This window comes from Mauremys reevesii, linkage group 14, assembly GCF_016161935.1.
Source record: "Mauremys reevesii isolate NIE-2019 linkage group 14, ASM1616193v1, whole genome shotgun sequence".
Classification (NCBI taxonomy): domain Eukaryota; kingdom Metazoa; phylum Chordata; order Testudines; family Geoemydidae; genus Mauremys; species Mauremys reevesii.
The window spans coordinates 41,241,431-41,262,716 of record NC_052636.1 but is presented as its reverse complement, the minus strand read 5'-3'; the positions used below and the strand labels follow the sequence as shown (position 1 = coordinate 41,262,716).

General features: G+C 44.9%; 1 protein-coding gene and 1 pseudogene across 1 annotated transcript in view; one reads left to right on the top strand and one right to left on the bottom strand.

Annotated features, from left to right (window-relative positions):
• The window catches only part of LOC120381385 (zinc finger protein 100-like), a 28,234-nt gene extending 17,457 nt beyond the window's left edge, over positions 1-10,777 (bottom strand). Inside the window, exons 1-3 of the mRNA XM_039499579.1 lie at positions 10,766-10,777; positions 9,041-9,137; positions 8,367-8,872 (exon numbers count right to left, since the gene is read on the bottom strand). Coding sequence (XP_039355513.1) covers positions 8,367-8,872; positions 9,041-9,137; positions 10,766-10,777 — 615 coding nt within the window. The remainder of the gene's footprint in view (positions 1-8,366; positions 8,873-9,040; positions 9,138-10,765) is intronic.
• The window catches only part of LOC120381711, a 222,060-nt pseudogene that overhangs the window by 159,778 nt on the left and 40,996 nt on the right, over positions 1-21,286 (top strand).

Sequence of the window (21,286 nt, the reverse complement as noted above, 5' to 3'; positions counted from 1 at the left end):
ATTCATATACAAAGTGCTATACTAGAAAAAGGAGAGTAAGTTCTAAAATGTAGAGGTGGGTGCATACTTTAGAAACATCGCCCCTGTGCTGCCATTAGTTCCAGCAGATTGTTCACTGGAAGGGCAAATTGATTTCTTTGCTGCTGAGAAAGATGCCAGGACAGGTCTGTGGGCACCAGATCTCTCTGCTTCTTCCAGCTCCTTCCCTGCCCCAGTCACTGCTGTAGGAGGGTCCTATATGCACTGAGCCTAAACATTTTCCTGGGCCTTCTTAGCATAGTTGGCAGCATGTCAGTCTCATACTCAGTAGGTCCTGAGCTCACACCTCAGAAAAGACAATGGTTTTCTGCTCCCTGCTTCAGATTTTCTAAAGGAAATCAGAGAAAAGAAGCTATAGGACAGTGGTTCCTAGACACTCTAACACACACAGATTTTTCTAAGGCATTAACTTTTCCTTCTCTGTGGAGTTTGTATTCTCCATAGAGCAAAATAAAACAAAAACATGCAAGTCTAAGACTAATACAGTATGAAACTCACTACAGATAAAATCTCACCCTCAGAGATCTTCCAACAAGCTTTTTTGCAGACTAGACTTATTTCTTGTCTGGGCCCAATCTTTGCACCTGGTATAGTCCTTGTTCCAGCTCAGGTGGTAGCTAGGGGATTTCTCATGACTGCAGCCACCTTTCTTCTGTTCCACCCCCTTATACAGCTTTGGTACAAGGCAGGAATCTTTTGTCTCTCTCCTGGGGAAAAGCCCCAGGTTTAAGATGGATTCCTGTACCAGGTGACATGGTCACATGCCCTGTGAGACCCCAAGCCTTCATTGTTCCTGGCCTGACTCACAGATGGTGCAGGACAGAGCCATCTCCAGTCAATTGTCCTGGTTAATGGGAGCCATCACACTGTTAATGGCCCACACTTTGCATCATTACAACAGGACCTCAGAGTTATAGCTCATATTTCTAGCTTCAGATACAGGAATGATCGGTTCATACAAATAGGCTGAACACACACAGTAGATAATAAGCTTTGTAATGATACTGCACAAGAGACCTTTTGCATGAAGCATGTTCCAGTTACATTATATTCACACTCATTAGCATATTTTCATAAAATCATCAACATCAAAGCAGGGAAAGGGTTTTACTGTGGCACCTGGGAGCAGTTGAGTTTCATGTGCAGGCTCTGCTATGAGTTCCTCCAGGTTTCCCATAAGCACACAGGGCCCTTAGCGGGTACTCTCGACACAGGAATGGCCCAGATACAATGAAATGATAGGAATTGCATTTTCCTTTTTAATTTTTGAATTTCCAATGACATTTCCGTTTGTGATTTCGTTTTGCTTCGTATAACTGTGTTTTCTCAGGGACTTGATATTTACCAGGCTAACTAACAGCTAATAACAGGAGACTTCCAAGCAGGGCGTGGGCGAGCGGAAAAGAACTGTAAGAGATGCTGGTTTTCAACCTTGTGTTAGATAAGAATAGAATGCAGATTGTAGCAGAAATTGCTGAGAGAAGTAAGCTATCAGAAAGGAATATGTACAAACAAAATGCAGTTGTTGCTCCTCAGTGTATGTTGCAAAAGGTATAAATGCTTGCCTTAATTGTTTATCTAACCGAGACCTACCTTGGAAGGGGAAACTCTGCCTGTCTGTACTCTCCCGAATAACTGCAGTTGCTCGAAATAAACGGCATAATATAATAACATTTAACATCCCTGTGGTGGGAAGAACATCTCAACAGCCCAACGCTGTGGCATTTAATTTAAAAAAGGGGAACTATACAAAAATGAGGGGGTTAGTTAAACAGAAATTAAAAGGTACAGTGACTAAAGTGAAATTCCTGAAAGCTGCATGGACACTTTAACGACACCATAATAGAGGCCCAACTTAAATGTATACCCCAATTTAAGAAACACAGTAAAAGAACTAAAAAAGAGCCACCGGGGCTTAACAACCATGTAACAGAAGCAGTGAGAGACAAAAAGACTTCCTTTAAAAAGTGGAAGTCAAATCCTAGAAAGGAGCATAAACATTGCAAAATTGTAGGTGACAAATCTGAGGAACTGTCACAGACTGAAGTGTCACTAGAGGAGGTTTTGGAATTAATTGATAAACTCAACATTAACAAGTCACCAGGACCAGATGGCATTCACCCAAGAGTTCTGAAAGAACTCAAATGTGAAGTTGCGGAACTATTAACCAAGGTTTGTAACCTGTCCTTTAAATCGGCTTCGGTACCCAATGACTGGAAGTTAGCTAATGTAACGCCAATATTTAAAAAGGGCTCTAGGGGTGATCCTGGCAATTACAGACCGGTAAGTCTAACGTCGGTACCGGGCAAATTAGTTGAAACAATAGTAAAGAATAAAATTGTCAGACACATAGAAAAACATAAACTCTTGAGCAATAGTCAACATGGTTTCTGTAAAGGGAAATCGTGTCTTACTAATCTATTAGAGTTCTTTGAAGGGGTCAACAAACATGTGCATAAGGGGATCCAGTGGACATAGTGTACTTAGATTTCCAGAAAGCCTTTGACAAGGTCCTCACCAAAGGCTCTTACGTAAATTAAGCTGTCATGGGATAAAAGGAAAGGTCCTTTCATGGATTGAGAACTGGTTAAAGGACAGGGAACAAAGGGTAGGAATTAATGGTAAATTCTCAGAATGGAGAGGGGTAACTAGTGGTGTTCCCCAAGGGTCAGTCCTAGGACTAATCCTATTCAATTTATTCATAAATGATCTGGAGAAAGGAGTAAACAGTGAGGTGGCAAAGTTTGCAGATGATACTAAACTGCTCAAGATAGTTAAGACCAAAGCAGATTGTGAAGAACTTCTAAAAGATCTCACAAAACTAAGTGATTAGGCAACAAAATGGCAAATGAAATTTAATGTGGATAAATGTAAAGTAATGCACATTGGAAAAAATAACCCCAACTATACATACAACATGATGGGGGCTAAATTAGCTACAACGAGACAGGAAAAGATCTTGGCGTTATCGTGATAGTTCTCTGAAGTTGTTCACGCAGTGTGCAGAGGCGGTCAAAAAGCAAACAGGATGTTAGGAATCATTAAAAAGGGATAGAGAATAAGACTGAGAATATATTATTGCCCTTATATAAATCCATGGTACACCCACATCTCAAATACTGTGTACAGATGTGGTCTCTCACCTCAAAAAGATATTCTAGCACTAGAAAAGGTTCAGAAAAGAGCAACTAAAATGATTAGGGGTTTAGAGAGGGTCCCATATGAGGAAAGATTAAAGAAGCTAGGACTCTTCAGTTTGGAAAAGAGGAGACTAAGGGGGGACATGATAGAGGTATATAAAATCATGAGTGATGTTGAGAAAGTGGATAAGGAAAAGTTATTTACTTATTCCCATAATACAAGAACTAGGGGTCACCAAATGAAATTAATAGGCAGCAGGTTTAAAACAAATAAAAGGAAGTTCTTCTTCACACAGCACACAGTCAACCTGTGGAATTCCTTGTCTGAGGAGGTTGTGAAGGCTAGGACTATAACAATGTTTAAAAGGGAACTGGATAAATTCATGGTGGCTAAGTCCATAAATGGCTATTAGCTAGGATGGGTAAGAATTGTGTCCCTAGCCTCTGTTCATCAGAGGATGGAGATGGATGGCAGGAGAGAGATCACTTGATCATTGCCTGTTAGGTTCACTCCCTCAGGGGCACCTGGCATTGGCCACTGTCGGTAGACAGATACTGGGCTAGATGGACCTTTGGTCTGACCCGGTACGGCCTTTCTTATGTTCTTTCTTCCTGCTTTCCTATCACCAGTTCTGTTACTACAGGAATGAAATCTAGACATCCTTTAAAAAGGACAGTTACCTGTTCTGTAACTGGTGTTCTTTGAGATGTGTTGCTCCGGCCTATTCCACAGTAGGTGTGCGTGCACGCCACGTGCACCGGTGCCGGAAGTTTTTAGAGCAGTGCTGCGACCCCTGGAGTGGCGCCGCTATAGCGCTATAAGGGGAGCTGCGCACTCCCCCCACCCTCAGTTCCTTCTTGGCAGACAACTCCGACAGAGAGGAAGGAGGCTGGGATGTGGACTAGACAAGAGCAACACATCTCGAAGGACGCCAGTTACGGAACAGGTAACTGACCTTTCTTCTTCGAGTGACTGCTCCTGTGTATTCCACAGTAGGTGACTCCAAGCTATATCCGATGGAGGGTTATCAGGACGGAGTACCACCCTACCAAACCCGGCATCATCCTGTGCTTGGGAGACGATCACATAGTGCGAGGAAAAAGTGTGGACAGATGACTATGTGGCAGCCCTACATACCGGTAGTTGTGCTCAACAGGAAAAGTGGCTTCAGCTCCTATACAAATAACTGGTTGCAAAAAACAAAACAAAAATTAAATTAAAAAACCAAAAAAAAAAAAAAATAAACAAAAAAACCCCACCCAGAAAAGCTCCTATCACACATCCATCAGCATTTTAGATTTTGACATCTCCTGCCTGATGTGACATCTTTGCCTTGCAAACAAGAGACCTGGGGATCTCTGTGGCTGTTACCCTCTAACTGGGTAAAAGGTTACACATCTTGTCTCGAGTAATTTTCCTCTTAACAGAAGATTCATTTTAAAATTTGTCACAATAAAATTCCATTTTAAATAGAAATAATTAGTCTATACTGGGTCTCTATTCTCGTACAGCCTATTTCTCTCACATATTCCCCCACTCTAATTCCTTTGGAGTGAGGTTTTAATTTCAGGATTAGTCACCATTTCCGATATAGTAGGAGGACGGAGGGAGAAAACTAGAAGAAAACCTGAATTATGTTGTAACTCTGAAAGTTATCACTTAATCAGCCTCTTATGTTACACTAATTAACTTCATGTTTAATTTCATTGTCGCTGGTAACAACTTATTCAAAGATTACAAAATATAAACCTATAGGGCAGTTTTCTCTTAATTCCCAGTTCCAGTCAGCTTTGTGTGAAGTCACATTCTACAATAACCGAGGAGCCTTCCATTTCTGTGAATTCATTTCTCCCTGGGACTTCTCCCATGAGTGTGGGTGGAAGGCGTCTCACGCTATGTGGGAAGGCTGCATTATGAGAAAAATCACCTGTGCTCTATTTTCACACTTTCTAATCTTTCAGAGTAGCAGGAGGTGGAGAAGTGATAAAAATGTGTAAGACTAAGTAGCAAATCTAAGAGACCAAACCACAGACTCTGGACTCAGCACTCATGTATCCTGCAGTCTGAACTTGGAATTTGATACATTCCCTCATTAGGTACAATCATCTCCCCAGCATGGAAGAGCTTCTTGTCCAACAAGGCAGCCAGATTGGGACCCGTAGGCATGGAATGGCTCTGAAGGAATCAGCTGTTTTTCTCTGTGCTTCATGAGACTTTGGATCCAAATGGTAAAAGACAGTTGTGCCCAATTTAATCATGGCATCTTTTAGGAGTGTGATCAATGCCACTTAACTAGGGAGCAGCGTTCTAAAAGTAGTTTACCTCAGCCACAGGTCACCATAACTTCCATCTCTGGGGCAAAAATCAACCAATAGTTCTTGTCAAATCTTTTACCTTACTTGGAATAATTTCACACTTCTCTGGCATAAAATTCTTCACCACACACACAATATATCAGTAGCAATAGTGAGGTATAACTTCCCCAAATATACCCTTTTAGTTCTTTAATCTCATGGCACAGATTTAAAATAGGGATTAAATTCAGGTGCATTTTAGAATCTCTGTAAGACACCAAATATCAGGTATGTATTAAAAGTAGGTATCTTTCTGCAGCTATATCACATTCAACACAAATTTCATTTTCTACACATTTGCAGCATCTCCCAAGGTGAACAGAAATGTCACTTCCATTTTTCCCATCTCTACCTAGATAGGGATTGCATTTCCCAAATAATAGGCAACATGCACCTGATTAGGAAGGAGATAACTTCAGGAGTGAGCTCCTGCAGGGCCTGGGCCACAACTGCTTTCAGAGTCCAATGCATGGGTATTTTGCTTAGTTCCAAGGCACTTACTAGGGAATCCTCTTCTCAGCCCTTCAGAGAAAATATTGACCTACCCTACCCAATTGAACAACGGGGGGTTGGGATGGTGATGGGGAATAAGGGAATCCCTCTGACTTACCCTATCTTCTTCTGTTGTTATAAAGGGTGAAATGACATTTTCCCCTATCCCTGCCCTGTTCCTGCTCTGTTATAGTTCAATATATTTTAAGTGAGGAAAATGGTAGTAAAAATATCTGCTCCCCAGCACAACCTGAAGCAACATCAGAGCAACTGGGAATGAAACAATTGGTTCCCCAAGGGAGAACTCGATGACTAACAATTGCTGTGAAATGGGGGAACAGTATAACCGTGATGCTCAGGGTTTGTTTAGACTAGGAAAAGTGATGGAGTTTAGGTCACGTCAAGGGGGAAGCTAATGCCAATCCCTGCACCTGGCTGCATGTGCTCTACAACTATACTTGTCTTTTTACCCCATGATCACTAACTTGAGCAGCCAACGCCATGTACAGCCCTAGTGGCTGTCAGGCACAGGTAGTTTTTGCCTCAGTGTAGCTTGTTGGGATCAAACCTCTCTCCCAGCTGGACCTGATGAACATTCTGGGCTGGAGGGCCTTCTAGGATGAGAAAACGGGCTCTGTGGATATGTGGAATGTGGTGGAGGTGATATATCTTGACTTTAGCAAAGTTTTTGCTACAGTCTCCCACAGTATTCTTACCAGCAAGTTAAAAAAGTATGGATTGGATGAATGGACTATAAGGAGGATAGAAAGCTGGCTACATTGTTGGGCTCAATGGGTAGTGATCAATGGCTTGATGTCAAGTTGGCAGCAGGTATTAAGTGGAGTGCCCCAGGGGTCGGTCCTGGTGCCGGTTATGTTCAACATCTTTATTAATGATCTGGATGATGGGATTAATTGCACCCTCAGCAAGTTTGCAGATGACACTAAGATGGGGGGAAGAGGTATTTACACTGGAGGGCAGGGATAGGGTCCAGAGTGACCTAGACAAATTAGAGGATTGGGTCAAAAGAACTCTAATGAGGTTCAACAAGGACAAGTGCAGAGTCCTACACTTAGGAAGGAAGAATCCCATGCACCGCTAAAGGCTAGGGACTGACTGGCTAAGCGGCAGTTCTGCAGAAAAGAACCTGGGAATTACATTGGATGAGAAGCTGGATGAGAATCAGCTTCTCATCCAATGTAGGGAGGAGGGATAGCTCAGTGGTTTGAGCATTGGCCTGCTAAACCCAGGATTGTGAGTTCAATCCTTGATGGGGCCACTTAGGGATCTGAGGCAAAAACTGGTCCTGCTAGTGAAGGCAGGGGGCTGGACTTGGTGACCTTTCAAGGTCCCTTCCAGTTCTAGTAGATTGGTATATCTCCAATTATTACCTTTTAGTACCAGTGTGCCCTCATTGCCAAGGAGGCCAATTGCATATCGGGCTGTATTAGTAGGAGCATTTCCAGCAGATCAAGGGAAGTGATTATTTCTGTCTATTCAGCTCTGGTGAGGCCACACCTGGAGTATTGCATCCAGTTTTGGTCCTCCCACTACAGAAGGGATGTGGACAAATTGGAGAGAGTCCAGCGGAGGGCAACAAAAATGATTAGGGGGCTGGGGCACATGACTTTCGAAGAGAGGCTGAGGGAACGGGGGTTATTTATTCTGCAGAAAACAACAGCGATGGGGGGATTTGATAGCAGCCTTCAACTACCTGAAGGGGGGTTCCAAAGAGGATGGAGCTTGGTTGTTCTCAGTGGTCGCAGACGACAGAACAAGAGGCAATGGTCTCAAGTTGCAGTGGGGGAGGTCTAGGTTGGATATTAGGAAACACTATTTCACTAGGAGGGTGGTGAAGCACTGGAATGGGTTACCTAGGGAGGTGGTGGAATTTCCATACTTTGAGGTTTCCAAGGCACAGCTTGGCAAAGCCTTGGCTGGGATGATTGAATTAGTATGGGTCCTGCTTTGAGCAGGGGATTGGACTAGATGACCTCCTGAGGTCTCCTCCAACCCTAATATTCTATGAGTCTATAACACACACTCCTGTGACTCCAAAGGAAAGCAGTTGATAGAAAAGATCACAGGACTGACCCCAAAGAAGGGTGAGCTGCAAAAGGCAGAAGCAGGCAACTCATCTGGGGGAGCCGAGAGACCACAGTGAAGACGATGCAAAGATCACTATGTGGGAATTAGCAAATGTGATTTTTTTTAAAATCTTTTGGCCAGCCCTAGTCAAGGCATTTATTACAGTTCTCTCATGTGGATTGTCTGATGTCTAATAAGGTTTGAGCTCCGATTGAAGCATTTCCCACACTCAGAGCACGAGAGAAACCCTACACCTGTGTGGATTCTTCGATGGGTGATAAGCTGTGAGCTCCGATTGAAGCGTTTCCCACACTCGGAGCATCCATAAGGTTTCTCACCTGTGTGGATTGTCTGATGTGTGGTAAGGTGTGAGCGCTGATTGAAGCTTTTCCCACACTCATGGCATGTGTAGGGCGTCTCTCCTGTGTGGATTCGCTGGTGTGAGATGAGGGCTGAACTATCAGTGAAGCATTTCCCACACTCAGAGCATCCATAAGGTTTCTCCCCAGTGTGGATTCTTCTATGTGTGATAAGGTGTGAGTGCCGATTGAAGCGTTTCCCGCACTCAGCACATCCATAAGGTTTCTCACCCGTGTGGACTGTCTGATGCGTGATAAGGTGTGAGCTCCGACTGAAGCTTTTCCCGCACTCAGAGCACGTGTAGGGCGTCTCTCCTGTGTGGATTCTAATATGTGTGATAAGCTGTGAGTGCTGATTAAAGCTTTTCCCACATTCAGAGCATGTGTAGGGCGTCTCTCCTGTGTGGATTCTACAATGAGTGATAAGGTGTGAGTGCCAACAAAAGCTTTTCCCGCACTCAGAGCATGTGTAGGGCCGCTCTCCTGTGTGGATTCGACGATGTGAGATGAGTTTTGAACTATCAATGAAGCATTTCCCACACTCAGAGCATCCGTAAGGTTTCTCACCCGTGTGGATTCTCCTATGTGTGATAAGGGCAGAGCTTCGATTGAAGCGTTTCCCGCACTCAGAGCACTTGTAGCGTTTCTCTCCCCTGTGAATTCTCTGATGTGTGAAAAGGTCTGAGCTCCCATTGAAGCTTTTCCTGCACTTATGGCATGTGTAGCATGTCTCTTCCAAGTTGATTTCCTTGCGTGCAATAAGGTCTGAGTGGCTACTGAAGTTTTCCTCTGGCCCCTGCTGAGTCTTGCAGGCATTTGCTTTTTCTGGGAGTGCACAACTCCCTAAAACATTCCCTTTGGATCTTCCTTTTAACATCCCATGTGGTTCTACTTGCTCAGCATCTTCCTGCTGGGGTTCCTCCTCATTCTCATTCACCTTCCCATCACCTGATGGGAGACAGAGAGAATCCAGACATAGGTCACTCCCTGTGCCTGAAAGAAATGAAATCTCAGAGACAGGAATTGAAAAAGGAATGAACAAAACCAAATACATGTGGGGGAGATCAAACCTATCAGGAGCTGATTTTCCCCAAACCTTTCCCCAGAGGAGAGAGGAAGGGATCAGTTTTGGTCCACATCTCACCAGAACACTCCGGGGGAAGCTATATTGGTGAGAGACCTGCTGCCAGTTGTCAGTCAGTATAGGTGGGAAGCCATGAGTGACCTCTGCCTAAAGATTCCATATCTGCAAGGAACAATCCTGAACTTGGAGAGCTCACAAGGTCTTTTGTAGGGCATCCCAATTGTTTCCTGTATTCAAAGACAGTTTTTTTAGTTGGTTTAACCAATTCCTCACCTGTGTCGGCAGCTCTCAGGAGCACTTCTTTCTCAGAGCCCTGGAGGTCTGGGACCCATGGCTCTTCCCCTCGTTCTAGCTGCGAGATCACATCAGGTTTTGAAACTGGAAACCCTACTAAAGGCAAAGAAAACAAGGTGGTATTGGGCTGTTAGGAATATGATTATGTGTGGATAGTGCCCATCACCACCAGATAAAGAGAAAGATCTTAAGATGTCAAGTATCAGAGGGGTAGCCGTGTTAGTCTGGATCTGTAGCAACAAAGAATCTGTGGCACCTTATAGACTAACAGACGTTTTGCAGCATGAGCTTTCGTGGGTGAATACCCACTTCTTCGGATGCATCTGTTAGTCTATAAGGTGCCACAGGATTCTTTGTTGATCTTAAGATGGTTAAAGAAAACTTAGTTTGATACCAGCCTGTCTGGCAAGAAATCATTTATCAACAGTTCTGGTTGTGAAACTCTCATTTCGGTATTGCTTTATCTTCATGTCCCCCACTTTTCTATTGTTAATCTGTCTGGTTCTCTAATTGTTTCTGACTGCTGTAATAATTTTGCTAGGTGCAAGTTAATTAGGGTACTGGAATATAATTGGTTAGAGAATTATGTTACAATATGTTAGGATTGGTTAGTTAAATGTCAGTACTATGATTGGTTAAGGTATAGCTGAGAATATTACTACATAAACTGGTGTTAAACAGGAGGGGGAATGGAAATTGGAATCATGTTTGTTAAGGGCGAAACGGGAATAGGGAATGGGGAAGAGACACACACGCAAGGCTCTGCAGTGTCAGAGCTTGGAAGGGTGACACAGCGTAAATGCTCTGCAGCATCAGAGCTGGGAATGGAACACCGTGGAACAGACTCTATCAGCACACAGAGATAAACCCTACTGGTGTGAAGGGCTTCGGAATATGCTTGCTTGGAAACTAACCCCAATAAACATCGTATTATCTACACTTTGGACTTCTGGTCTTTTGCTGCTTGCGGTCTGCATTACAAGAACCAGGGAAGTGGGAAGGTGATGGGAAAGCCCTCTAACAAATGGACACGATCTGATAACCTAGACGTAAGCCTTAGAGGAAGGTTTTAATACACTATGGAACGGATCAGGGATTCCCACAAGGACTGATGCGGGGGAGATGGTAAATATGCATTTAGATCCTTTTCTTCTTTTATATCTTTTCCCCATAAGGCTGAACCTCTGGCACTGTCATGGATCCATAGGATCTGTGCAATGCCCTGGCTTTTAAACAGTCCTTGGGAGGTGCCCCTTGCGTGTGCTAGACCCCCAAGGGCTCCCACTCTTCCACAAGGACAGGCCATGTAGCTTCAACACTTGAGACTGAGCCTCTGGCTTCAACACTCCTACTTCAACCTGTGAGCTCTGCCAGCAGATCCAGCTGAACAACACTCCTGTTCAGAGACTGTTCCTCATTCATGCTTCAATGCACCTCAGCAAGTTTTTGTTGTGATACTGGGCAGACTGTTAAAATATAGCAGGGTTTATTAGTCAACTAAAACACAGCATTAGAAAGGCTTTAGATTAGGACAGAGAAGCAAAGAAGACAATATAGTTCATACTGGCCAATGCCCTTGAGGACATGCTGCTGTTAAAAACAGTTTTGTTTCCTTTCACTTTGCCTGTCCATTTGTCTTAGCTCCGGTAGAGCTCCAAGGCCTGCTAACCCAGTTCTTCCTGCTCCCAAAAACATAACGAGTCCATGTGTGCTTCACTCAGCCAAGCGGAGATCCTCCCATGGACAGGTGAGAATTATTCCCTTGTCTCTGTCGAGTATTCCATTGATGTAGGTTGGTCCCAGCCTGTCCTTAATGACCCATTCGTATCACCCCATGACAGCTACGTGACAAATCACCTCGTGTCTCCTCTTCTTTATAATCATAGCAATACCAATCAGAAGAAAACTGAGATGTGTATTGGCATCATACAAGTATCACCAAAATTCCCATCTCTATCACACACACACTGCTCACAGCCCCTGGAGAGAAAGCAAAGCACGGGAACTGGACAATAGTCCAGTGAACACAGTGGAGGACAAGCTGCAATCCTCAAACCCTGGTCAAAAAGGAGAGGCATGTGGGTCCCTACCCATAGAGAGGGGCTGGCTAGAGGCCTGATACCTGACAGGGCATTCCTAGAGCAGACCATGGAGGAAGGTCAAAGGCTTAGCTACCCCAGAACTGTGGCACTGCAAAAGCACATTTACTCAATTTAGAATTCTATGGGTGGCATATTTTCCTCTTCAAATGAGGAAAAGGCATGAAAGCTGTAGTTATTAATGTCTCCAATAAGGATACATTAAATGCAATTTTAAAATGACTGACGGCACCAAAAAGGCACATGTCCAAAAATTATTCTGATAGGTGGGAGATAAGGCAAAAACATGGGGGCAAGGAAACTTGTCAAAACTTGTATGATGAATAAAGGTATAAAGTTATTACTACTCAGGTTCTTCAGAGACCCCATAGCTTCTAATAACTGGGTGGACAGGACTGCTTACCCAGAAAGACCACCATCTCATAGTTCTCCTGCATGACATCCCTGTAGAGGGCTCTCTGAGTGGGGTCCAGCAGAGCCCCCTCTTCCTGGTGAAATACACAGCCACCTCCTCGAAGGTCACCGGCCCCTGAAAGAGCAAAAGTCCAACACTCAGTACCTGCTTCCCCACTATTCACGGAACAGCAGTGCCAGGGAAATGGAAGCTCCGGGAGGCACATGTTAACAGAGTCCCACCTCACCTTGCTTAGAGCAGCCAGGAGGCATCAGAGGGTAGAAAGAGAGAAACTTTGTGTCACTCAGCTGACAGACGGAGGCAGGGTTGTCACATTTATGACATACTTACTAGCCAGAGCTTGATATAGGAGATGGGGCTGTCTCTGGACCCTGCTGGTGGCTCCCTGGTAGGAATCCCACCACTCTCCAAATAAAATATATGGAAGAAAGGGGAAGTCAATAGTAAAGAATATAAGTGAGAAGGTCAGAATTGTAGAAAGTTGGCAAGGGAAGCTATCAGAAATCAATGATCAACCAATGAAAATAAGAAGGAAGTTTTTAAAAGTACAAAATTAATCCTAACAATGGTAGTGGTACATTACTAGACGGAAATGGGAGAATTATCAAAAATAATGCAGAAGAGGTAAAAGTGTTCAATAAATATTTCTCTCCTGGATTTGGAGAAAAACAGATGATGTACTCGTATCATAAGATGTTGATGACGACACTCTTTCCATTCCGACAAGAACTCATGAGGACGTTAAACAGCAGCTATTAAAAGTTAGATGTGTTTAAATCAGCAGGTCCAGATAACTTGTAGCCAAGAGTTTTAAAAGGCCTGGTAGAGGAGCATGGTGGACTGTTAATGCTGATTTTAATTAGAACTTGGAACACTGGGGAAATCCCAGAAGACAGGAATAAAGCTAATGCAGTCCCAATATTTAAAAAGTGTAAAAGAGATGACCCAGCTAATTACAAGAGTATCAGTCTGACATCGATATTGGACAAGATAATGGAGCAGCCAATACTGGATTTTACTGATAAAGAATGAAAGGAGGGTAATATAATTAATACCCATGAACAAAGGTTTAGAGAAAATAGATCCTATCAAACTAACTGGATATCCTTATTGGATGAGTTCAGAAGTTTGGTTGCAGCTAATCGTATTAATGTAATATACCTAGACTTCTGTAAGGCATATGACTTGTTTCAGCACAATATTTTGACTAAAAAACTAGAATGATACAAAATAAACACAGCATACATTAAATAGATTAAAAACTGGGATTGTAAATGGGGAACCATGGTCGACTGGATTTATTTCTAACAGGTTCCATCAAGGACTGGATCTTGGCCCTTTGTTATTTAACATTCTTATCAATGACCTAGAAGAGAATATAAATTGTCACTGATAAAGTCTGCAGTTGCCACAAATACTGGGGGTGGTAGTAACAAATGAAGTGTCAATAGATTCAGGCTCCAGCACTGGGAGTCTGGGAAGTTTTCCCAGCCCTGGCTGGAAGGTTATTTCCTGTTCCACAAAGACGGGAAGTTCCATTCCCAACTCTTGTGCCTTGAAATTAGGCCCTGACACTACACCCCACATTCAGCATAGTGGTATGATAATAATAGGATTAGGTCATAATTATGATGCATTATGTGCAAGATGTGTCATGTGCAGTGTCACTGAAAAGTTATGATTTGCTGAATAGGATTATCCTATTTGTGGGCGCAGAGCATGTTTGTATCTGAAGTTATGAATATTGACCATGTATCTGTATTTCATAAGGTGCTTACTCTGGGTAACACCCACAACGAACCTTTCGGGTACAACAATGAAGAGGCCAGACACTGCTGATGGCTCATCAACAAAGACAATGGACCGTGGAAGAGCTTAGCCTTCCTGTGAATGTTTCAGCCAGCCTATGTGTCATGGCTATTATGATTCAGCAGGGCATGCGGGAGCATATGACCAGACCACATGACACTGAACTCCATTTTGGTACCTCTATTTTTCAACAAACTGGACTGGGAACTGAGTTTGGAACAAAAGGTTCCCGCCATATGGAAAAGCTACATAAGGTGGGGTGTGATATCATCTCTTGGCCTCATTCCCCACACAAGAGAACTCCTGGAAGCACCTGAGGAACAAAGACTGAACTGGGGGAAGTGTTGGTCCCATGATAAAGGGATTTCTAGCTTGTGTATGGAAACTTGGGGGACTGCTTGTACCATCAGTCAGGGTGAGAAATTGCTAATTCAAATTCTATCCATCTAGTATGTTAGGCTTAGTTTGAGGTTTTGGTTATTTGCTAAGTAATCTGCTTTGATCTGTTTGCTACCACTTAGAATTGTTGGGACATGTTATGATTCAGTAAAAGAGCAGGGAACTGCTAATGTGCAGACATGGGATTAGGGGACAAAGGCATAAGCAGGCAGGAATTCTTTGCTTAATAAATAAGCTGCCATATTTTTCCTTTCCCTGTTGCTTGTAAGAATTGATAAGGATGCAGCTGCATGAGAAATGTAGTTGCTGGAATAAATGTCCTTTGTGTGAAAGAAAGTAAAAGAAATGTTACCTCCCCCTCCCTTCCTTTCCCAGCTACATAAACAAGCCCTGGCTTATGGCCCCTTCCTCCCTCCCCTGAGAACTGCTGATTAAGGAAATTTGTAGCAACACATTAATACAAAGTACTGTATTTTCAAGGTAAAAATGTCTGTATAACATGCGTAATCCTGTGACTAACAGATAGGGATGGGTATACTAACAGTACGGGTGTTTCTATTACTTGATAAGGGTTTGGGGGGTGTTGTAATGGATGTAGGTGTGTACATACTAAGTTAGATTAAAGGAGTGTGATGTAACTAATCCAGTGCTTACTCGACAATTGGGTCGAGGGGAACAAGCATCGCAATAAAGAAGGCTGTACTCAGATCCGCTCCGGTCAACCTGCTCCTTTATTCTTCTAACAAAAATCACTTTATCTTTCTGCAGTTAATAAACTCATTTTACGCTTTATCTTAACCAGTGTTAAGTATTTTGAGTGAAGTGTCTGGGGAAAATCTGAGCTTGGTGTGCACAAGCTTGTTTTGCACATCTTTCCTGTATCAAGGGGAAGGCAAATTATATTAATGAGATTACATTATAGAGCTCCCTGTGCACTATAAGACGATACAATTCTGAATTTATACTACAGCAAGCGTGCAAGGTTGGGGAGCTGGGAAATTGGCTGTTGTCTCTATCTGCCCTTGAGTGGCTCAGGTAAAGCACTCAGGTAGCTTAGTTGGGTGTATGGCGCCACCTGCTGTCGTGTTGGGTGATAACAGGGCCTGGAGAGGCTGGCTGAATCTCCAGCATAGCAGGGAGAGAAGGGCCAGCCCAGCTTCAGGGTTAGAGGGCACAGCGGTTCCCAGAACCTGCCCCCAGACTTCCCCCTGGAGGTGACAACCCATCACACCTTAGATTACACAAGTCTCAGCAAGTTTAATCACATTATGTTATTTCCTGCCTCCCACCACGTCTAGCAGCTACCACCTTCCTATGCCTTTACTGCTCCTCTCCCTCCAAGCAGAGCCCACCACCAGCTCTGTCATAATCCCTTACCTGAGCCAGCTCCATTGCAGCCATTTCCTTCCCCCTGGGAGGAGGGGATGATCTGGAGCGAAACGTGGACGTTATTCTGTAGCCTGTCAGGGTGAGAAGGGCAATGTGAGAGAACTCAGACGGGGTTTTCGTCCATTCCACAAGCCGATTTTCCCCTGCTAATGGACATTCTAGGTTCTGCCACACTATGAAGCACAGAGTGACCTTATCCCAGTAAAGGCCGAGCCCCCTCCCACCAGGGTGTAACCCTCTGACACAGGGTGAAACCCGCCCAGTAGCAGAGTCTCTCTGTTACACTTATCAAGTTTGCGGATGATACCAAGCTGGGAGGGGTTGCAAGTGCTTTGGAGGATAGGATTAAAATTCAAAATGATCTGGACAAAATGGAGAAATGGTCTGAAGTAAACAGGATGAAATTCAATAAGGACAAACGCAAAGTGCACCGCTTAGGAAGGAACAATCAGTTGCACACATACAAAATGGGAAATGACTGCCTAAGAAGGAGTGCTGCGGAAAGGGATCTGGGGGTCACAGTGGATCACAAGCTAAATATGTCAACAGTGTAACGCTGTTGCAAAAAAAGAAAATATTCTGCGATATATTAGCAGGAGTACTGTAAGCAAGACACGAGAAGTCATTCTTCTGCTCTACTTCACACTAATTAGGCCACAACTGGAGTACTGTGTCCAGTTGTGGGTGCCACATTTCAGGAAAGATGTGGACAAATTGCAGAAAGTCCAGAGAAGAGCAAAAAAAATGATCAAAGATCTAGAAAACATGACCTATGAGGGAAGATTGAAAACATTCGGTTTGTTTAGTCTGGAGAAGAGAAGACTGAGAAGGGACATGATCAGAGTTTTCAAGTACAGAAAAGGTTGTTACAAAGATGCCCGAGAAAAATTGTTCTTCTTAACCTCTGAGGATAGGAGAAGAAGCAATGGGCTTAAATTGCAGCAAGGGCGGTTTAGGATGGAGATTAGGAAAAAAAGCTTCCTAACTGTCAGAGTGGTTAAGCGCTGGAATAAATTGCCTAGGGAGGTTCTGGAATCTCCATCATTGGGGATTTTTAAGAGCAGGCTGGACAAACACCTGTATGGGATGGTCTACGATAATACTTAGTCCTCCCTTGAGGGCAGGGGACTGGACTAGCTACCTCTCAAGGTCCCTTCCAGTTCTATGATTCTATCAATCAAAGGCCAGAGAAGAGCAGAATCAAAGGAGTCACTCTGGGGATTCTCCCTGTCACTGTCCCCAAGGCAGCTCTCTCAGGTTTACAAAGTTGTTTGATGCACCAGCCTTTATACAGTCTCTCCTGGGAGTGCCCCTTTCAAGGGCTGGGCCTAGTTTTAGCTTTTGACAAGTGTGACCCCGGGGATTCTGAGACGGGGCCTTCTTGCCTCAGCACATCTTGTTTCTTTCTGTGGCTCCCCAGCGAGTCCAAATGAGTAGAGCTTCCCACTGCCTCAGACTAATGGTCCATCTAGCTCAGTGGCCAATGCCAGGTGCTTCAGAGGGAATGAACAGAACAGGGAATCATCAACTGATCCATCCCCTGTCACCCATTCCCAGCTTCTGGCAAACAGAGGCTAGAGACACCATCCCTGCCCAGCCTGCCTGTGACACTGGCAGATGAGGTGTTAGCTCTTGCAAAAGCCCCCATGTCTTCATTGAATATGAACAAACGCATCGCTGGAATCAGTCTGACTCACCTGTGTTAGTATTGTTAAAACAGGTATTAGAATTATAAGAATGTGTTTAGACTTCATTAAATGCTTGTGAGTTGCTGCCTGGGATAATATCTGACTAGTTGTATTGTGAGCCTCTGTGGCTCTGTAAATCACCAGAGGAGAGAGACTTTACCTATGTGAAGTGCTGATTGGCAACAGAATCCATTACACCCTGCCTGGGAGGAAAGGTCCATCAACACCAGATGGACCATTACGGGATGTTAAAGAAGACACAAGACTGTTGTTGTGCTCTTGACTTCCCAGTAGCTGAGTTTACAGATCAGATCACATGGCAGGAAGGGGATAAAAAACCCCACACAGAAATGTAGTGAGGCGGTGTGGCTCCCCACCTCCCCAGAGGGGGAAAAGCCCATCCGGAGGCCGGAGTGGGCAGACCTAGGGAGCGCTGAGCCCGCCCCTCAGAGGGTCAGGCGGCGACCCAGAACTATAAAGGCCGGCCCTCAGCGCTCACTAGGAGCCCAGCCACCGGAGAGGACAGACGTCCCTAGTGGAGCCCGTGACTAGGAAACCCCCGCAGCCCAAGGCGGCCGCCCAGACTGGCCAGACCGGCCCTGCGCCCGCTATCCGGAGGAGTTGCCAGGCCTGCCGATCAACCCCTGCCCTGAAGAACCCATGCTCCTGGATCCCCCAGAGGCCAACACCAAGACCCAGTTTGGGCCCGAGGGGGAGTGTGGAAATAGCCCGGGGGCAGCCGATCCCAGTCTGGCTGCAGCACTACCAGAGCCTATGTCGGTGTGTTGCGGCCAGGATCCCCACTGACTACGCACTGGGTCTTCTGCTGCTGCTAGTGCCCCGGGCTGGGATGCAGTGGAGTGGGAGGGCCTGCGTCCCCCCTGCCACCCAACTCCTGGGTGGAAGACTCTCCCTCTCCCTGGCCTGAAAAGGCTGGGACCTATTGTTACTGCTCAGCCCTGCCTGAGGGCCTGAGCCCCTGACTCAGTGTTTGTGGCCCCGCCCTGAGCCGGGGCTGGGCTGACCAGGTTTCTGCCGGTTACAGCAAGGGCTACCGAGGGAGACCCCCATGGCCGGACTAATTCCCCGGGATCAACTGTGGGTAGTGAGCCGGTGTGGTTCCCACCGCCCGGAGGGTCGAGCCCTGGCGAACCCTTGTAGAAGAAGGAACTGATTATCTGTATGCTGCTTGGACTCTGGGGGCAAAGTTTCTAGGCAAAAGGAAGAGATCCCCAGCTGCTTGGCCTGGGTTAGTCGTAAGGAAGATATAGGGCAACTCCAGCAGAGCCTGGGGGCTGTGGGCATGGGTAGCAGTTCTGGAGCTGGGCCTCTGTCCTTTCTAGCTCCCATGGCAGATGGCTCTGGCAGCATCAAGTGGGTCCATCACTGCAGGGGAAGGTTGGGGTAGTGTCTGAGATCAGGGTGAGAATTGGAGGGGAGTCCATGCTCAAGAATGGGGGATGGAATTCACCTCCCCACCCCTCTCCAGAGCTCAGCAACTAGGGCTTCATCCAGTGAAGTGAAATTCACTCTGGGTGACTTTGAGCCAGCCACTGAAAGATCCTTGTGCCTTCGGTTCCACACTGGCCACAGGAGTTTACTAGTTCTCTCTCCCCAGACTCCCAGGGGCAGCCAGGGATAATTAGTGGGTTATGGGAATTAGAAGATGAAAATTCACTAAGAACAATGATATTTGTGTGTTTATTATTAAATCCCCAGACACCCACCAAACCCCGTCCTCCTTCCGATGAGCTATAAATATCTAAGGGACTCAGCTACTGATCCTGCAGTCAGTTCCTGCCCTTCCCCACTTTCTAAAGCAGCACTTTTAAGAACAGGGCAGGGAAACATGTAAATACTTTGAACCAAATTCCAGGAGCTGCTGAGCATGGAGAAGTTAAAATGAAACCAAGGTTCCGTCTCTCCAAGGACCTGGCCCCTAGTGCAAAATATGATACTCCCCAGGAATCTGAAATGGCCACTTCATAACTGATAATGTTACTAATCTGTTCACTTCTGGGAATTACCACTAAGAGAAACAACCCAGTGACGGTGATTTCCTGAAGAAAAGATCTCATGTGTCTTTAGATCATACCGATTTGTAAGCTGGAACGATATACACTAAAATGCCTAATTCGTAGCCCTACAGCAATTGCCTGGTGTCACTAAAGGGCAGAATTAAGGTTGGTGCCTTAGTTGTGAATTTCCATCCCCTAGCATATTGCAATTGCTGTTAAGTGGGTTTGACAAAATTCATTGTGTCTATTTCTTTCTTTTAATTTCAATAGAGAGCTATATTTATTTTTAAACCCTTTTTTCAATGTTTACAATTTCAATGTTCAGAGCTGTGGGAAGTTATGGGGGTCGTCAGACAACAATTATTTAATAACAGTAACTGTTGAGATTCCAAAAGCCAAATCATATAACTGTTCAAAGAGAAATTGTCAATGTCACAGGCAAAATATACAGTGTAAATATCCTTAAATCAAACTCCTTTCTCCAGAAGCATTTCTGTATATTACCTATATAAATATTTTTTCATCTGTGTGTGTGTGTATACAGTGAAATTAACATTTACTGCAATTTATTCATAAAAATCCAATCCTATCAAGCATAATTTTAAGTAATGAAATACTTGAATTCTTTCACTTCCTAGACTGGAATGTTTCACTTCAGGATAATTACACCCTCCCTGTGATGTATTTCACTCTCAGTACTGTAACCCCCTCGTGATGTAGCTCCTGTCTGCGAGCTCTGCTGAAGCCAGTGGCATTATGATCAGGTGACACACTGACATGAGCAGAGACACATGGGAGAGGGTGGAGGGGGAGGTAACATGGAGGCTACCAGAGTTCAACATGGCCGTAAGAGCAAACACTCACTCAGCCTCTCCTCTCTCCCACCTCCCAGAGTCAGTAATTCTGAATCGTTCCCTGAAATCTAAATAGCCCTAGTATGAGACACAGTGATTAACGCAGGTACCTTAGGGGCTGCAGCGCCAGCCCCCTGCCTGGATGAGGAGGGTGAAGAATTGCAGTAGAAATGGGTTAGGCTGGGAGAGGGCACAGCTGATGGGGGTCTGGGAGCTGAGTTGACCAAGAGGCCAGAACTCATGGGGGGTTTCAGAGAAGAAGTCAACAGGACTGGTGTCATGGGATCTCACCCCCACTTTGAGCTTGTGGGTTCAAAGATGGGGACCCGCAGGTATTCTTCCCCCACCCTAACCCTTAGGGTAGGATTCCTTCTCGCTGCCACCAGTCAGGTTAACGTGTCTGACGCACTGCCTGTCCCCCAAGCTTCCCCTGGGGAACCCAGATTCAAATCCCTTGAATCTCTACACACAGGGAAGCAGCCCACTTCCCCCCTCCCTCTCCTGCTCTCTCTCTGCTTGGAGACAACCCTTGTCTCCACCGAGTGGCGCCTAGCTTCCTTCCCCTGAATCCACAGGTAAGGAACTTAACCAAGTCCTGAACTTAAAAGAGTTTATTAAAAGAATAAAAGAAAGAAGAGAAAAAATACACAATCTCTATGAATCCAAGATAGACATTCATAGGGTCTAATCTTATTAATCCCTGGAGAAATTTCTCCCTTTTCCTCAGTACAAACAATACAGGCAAAATTACGAATAATCAATGC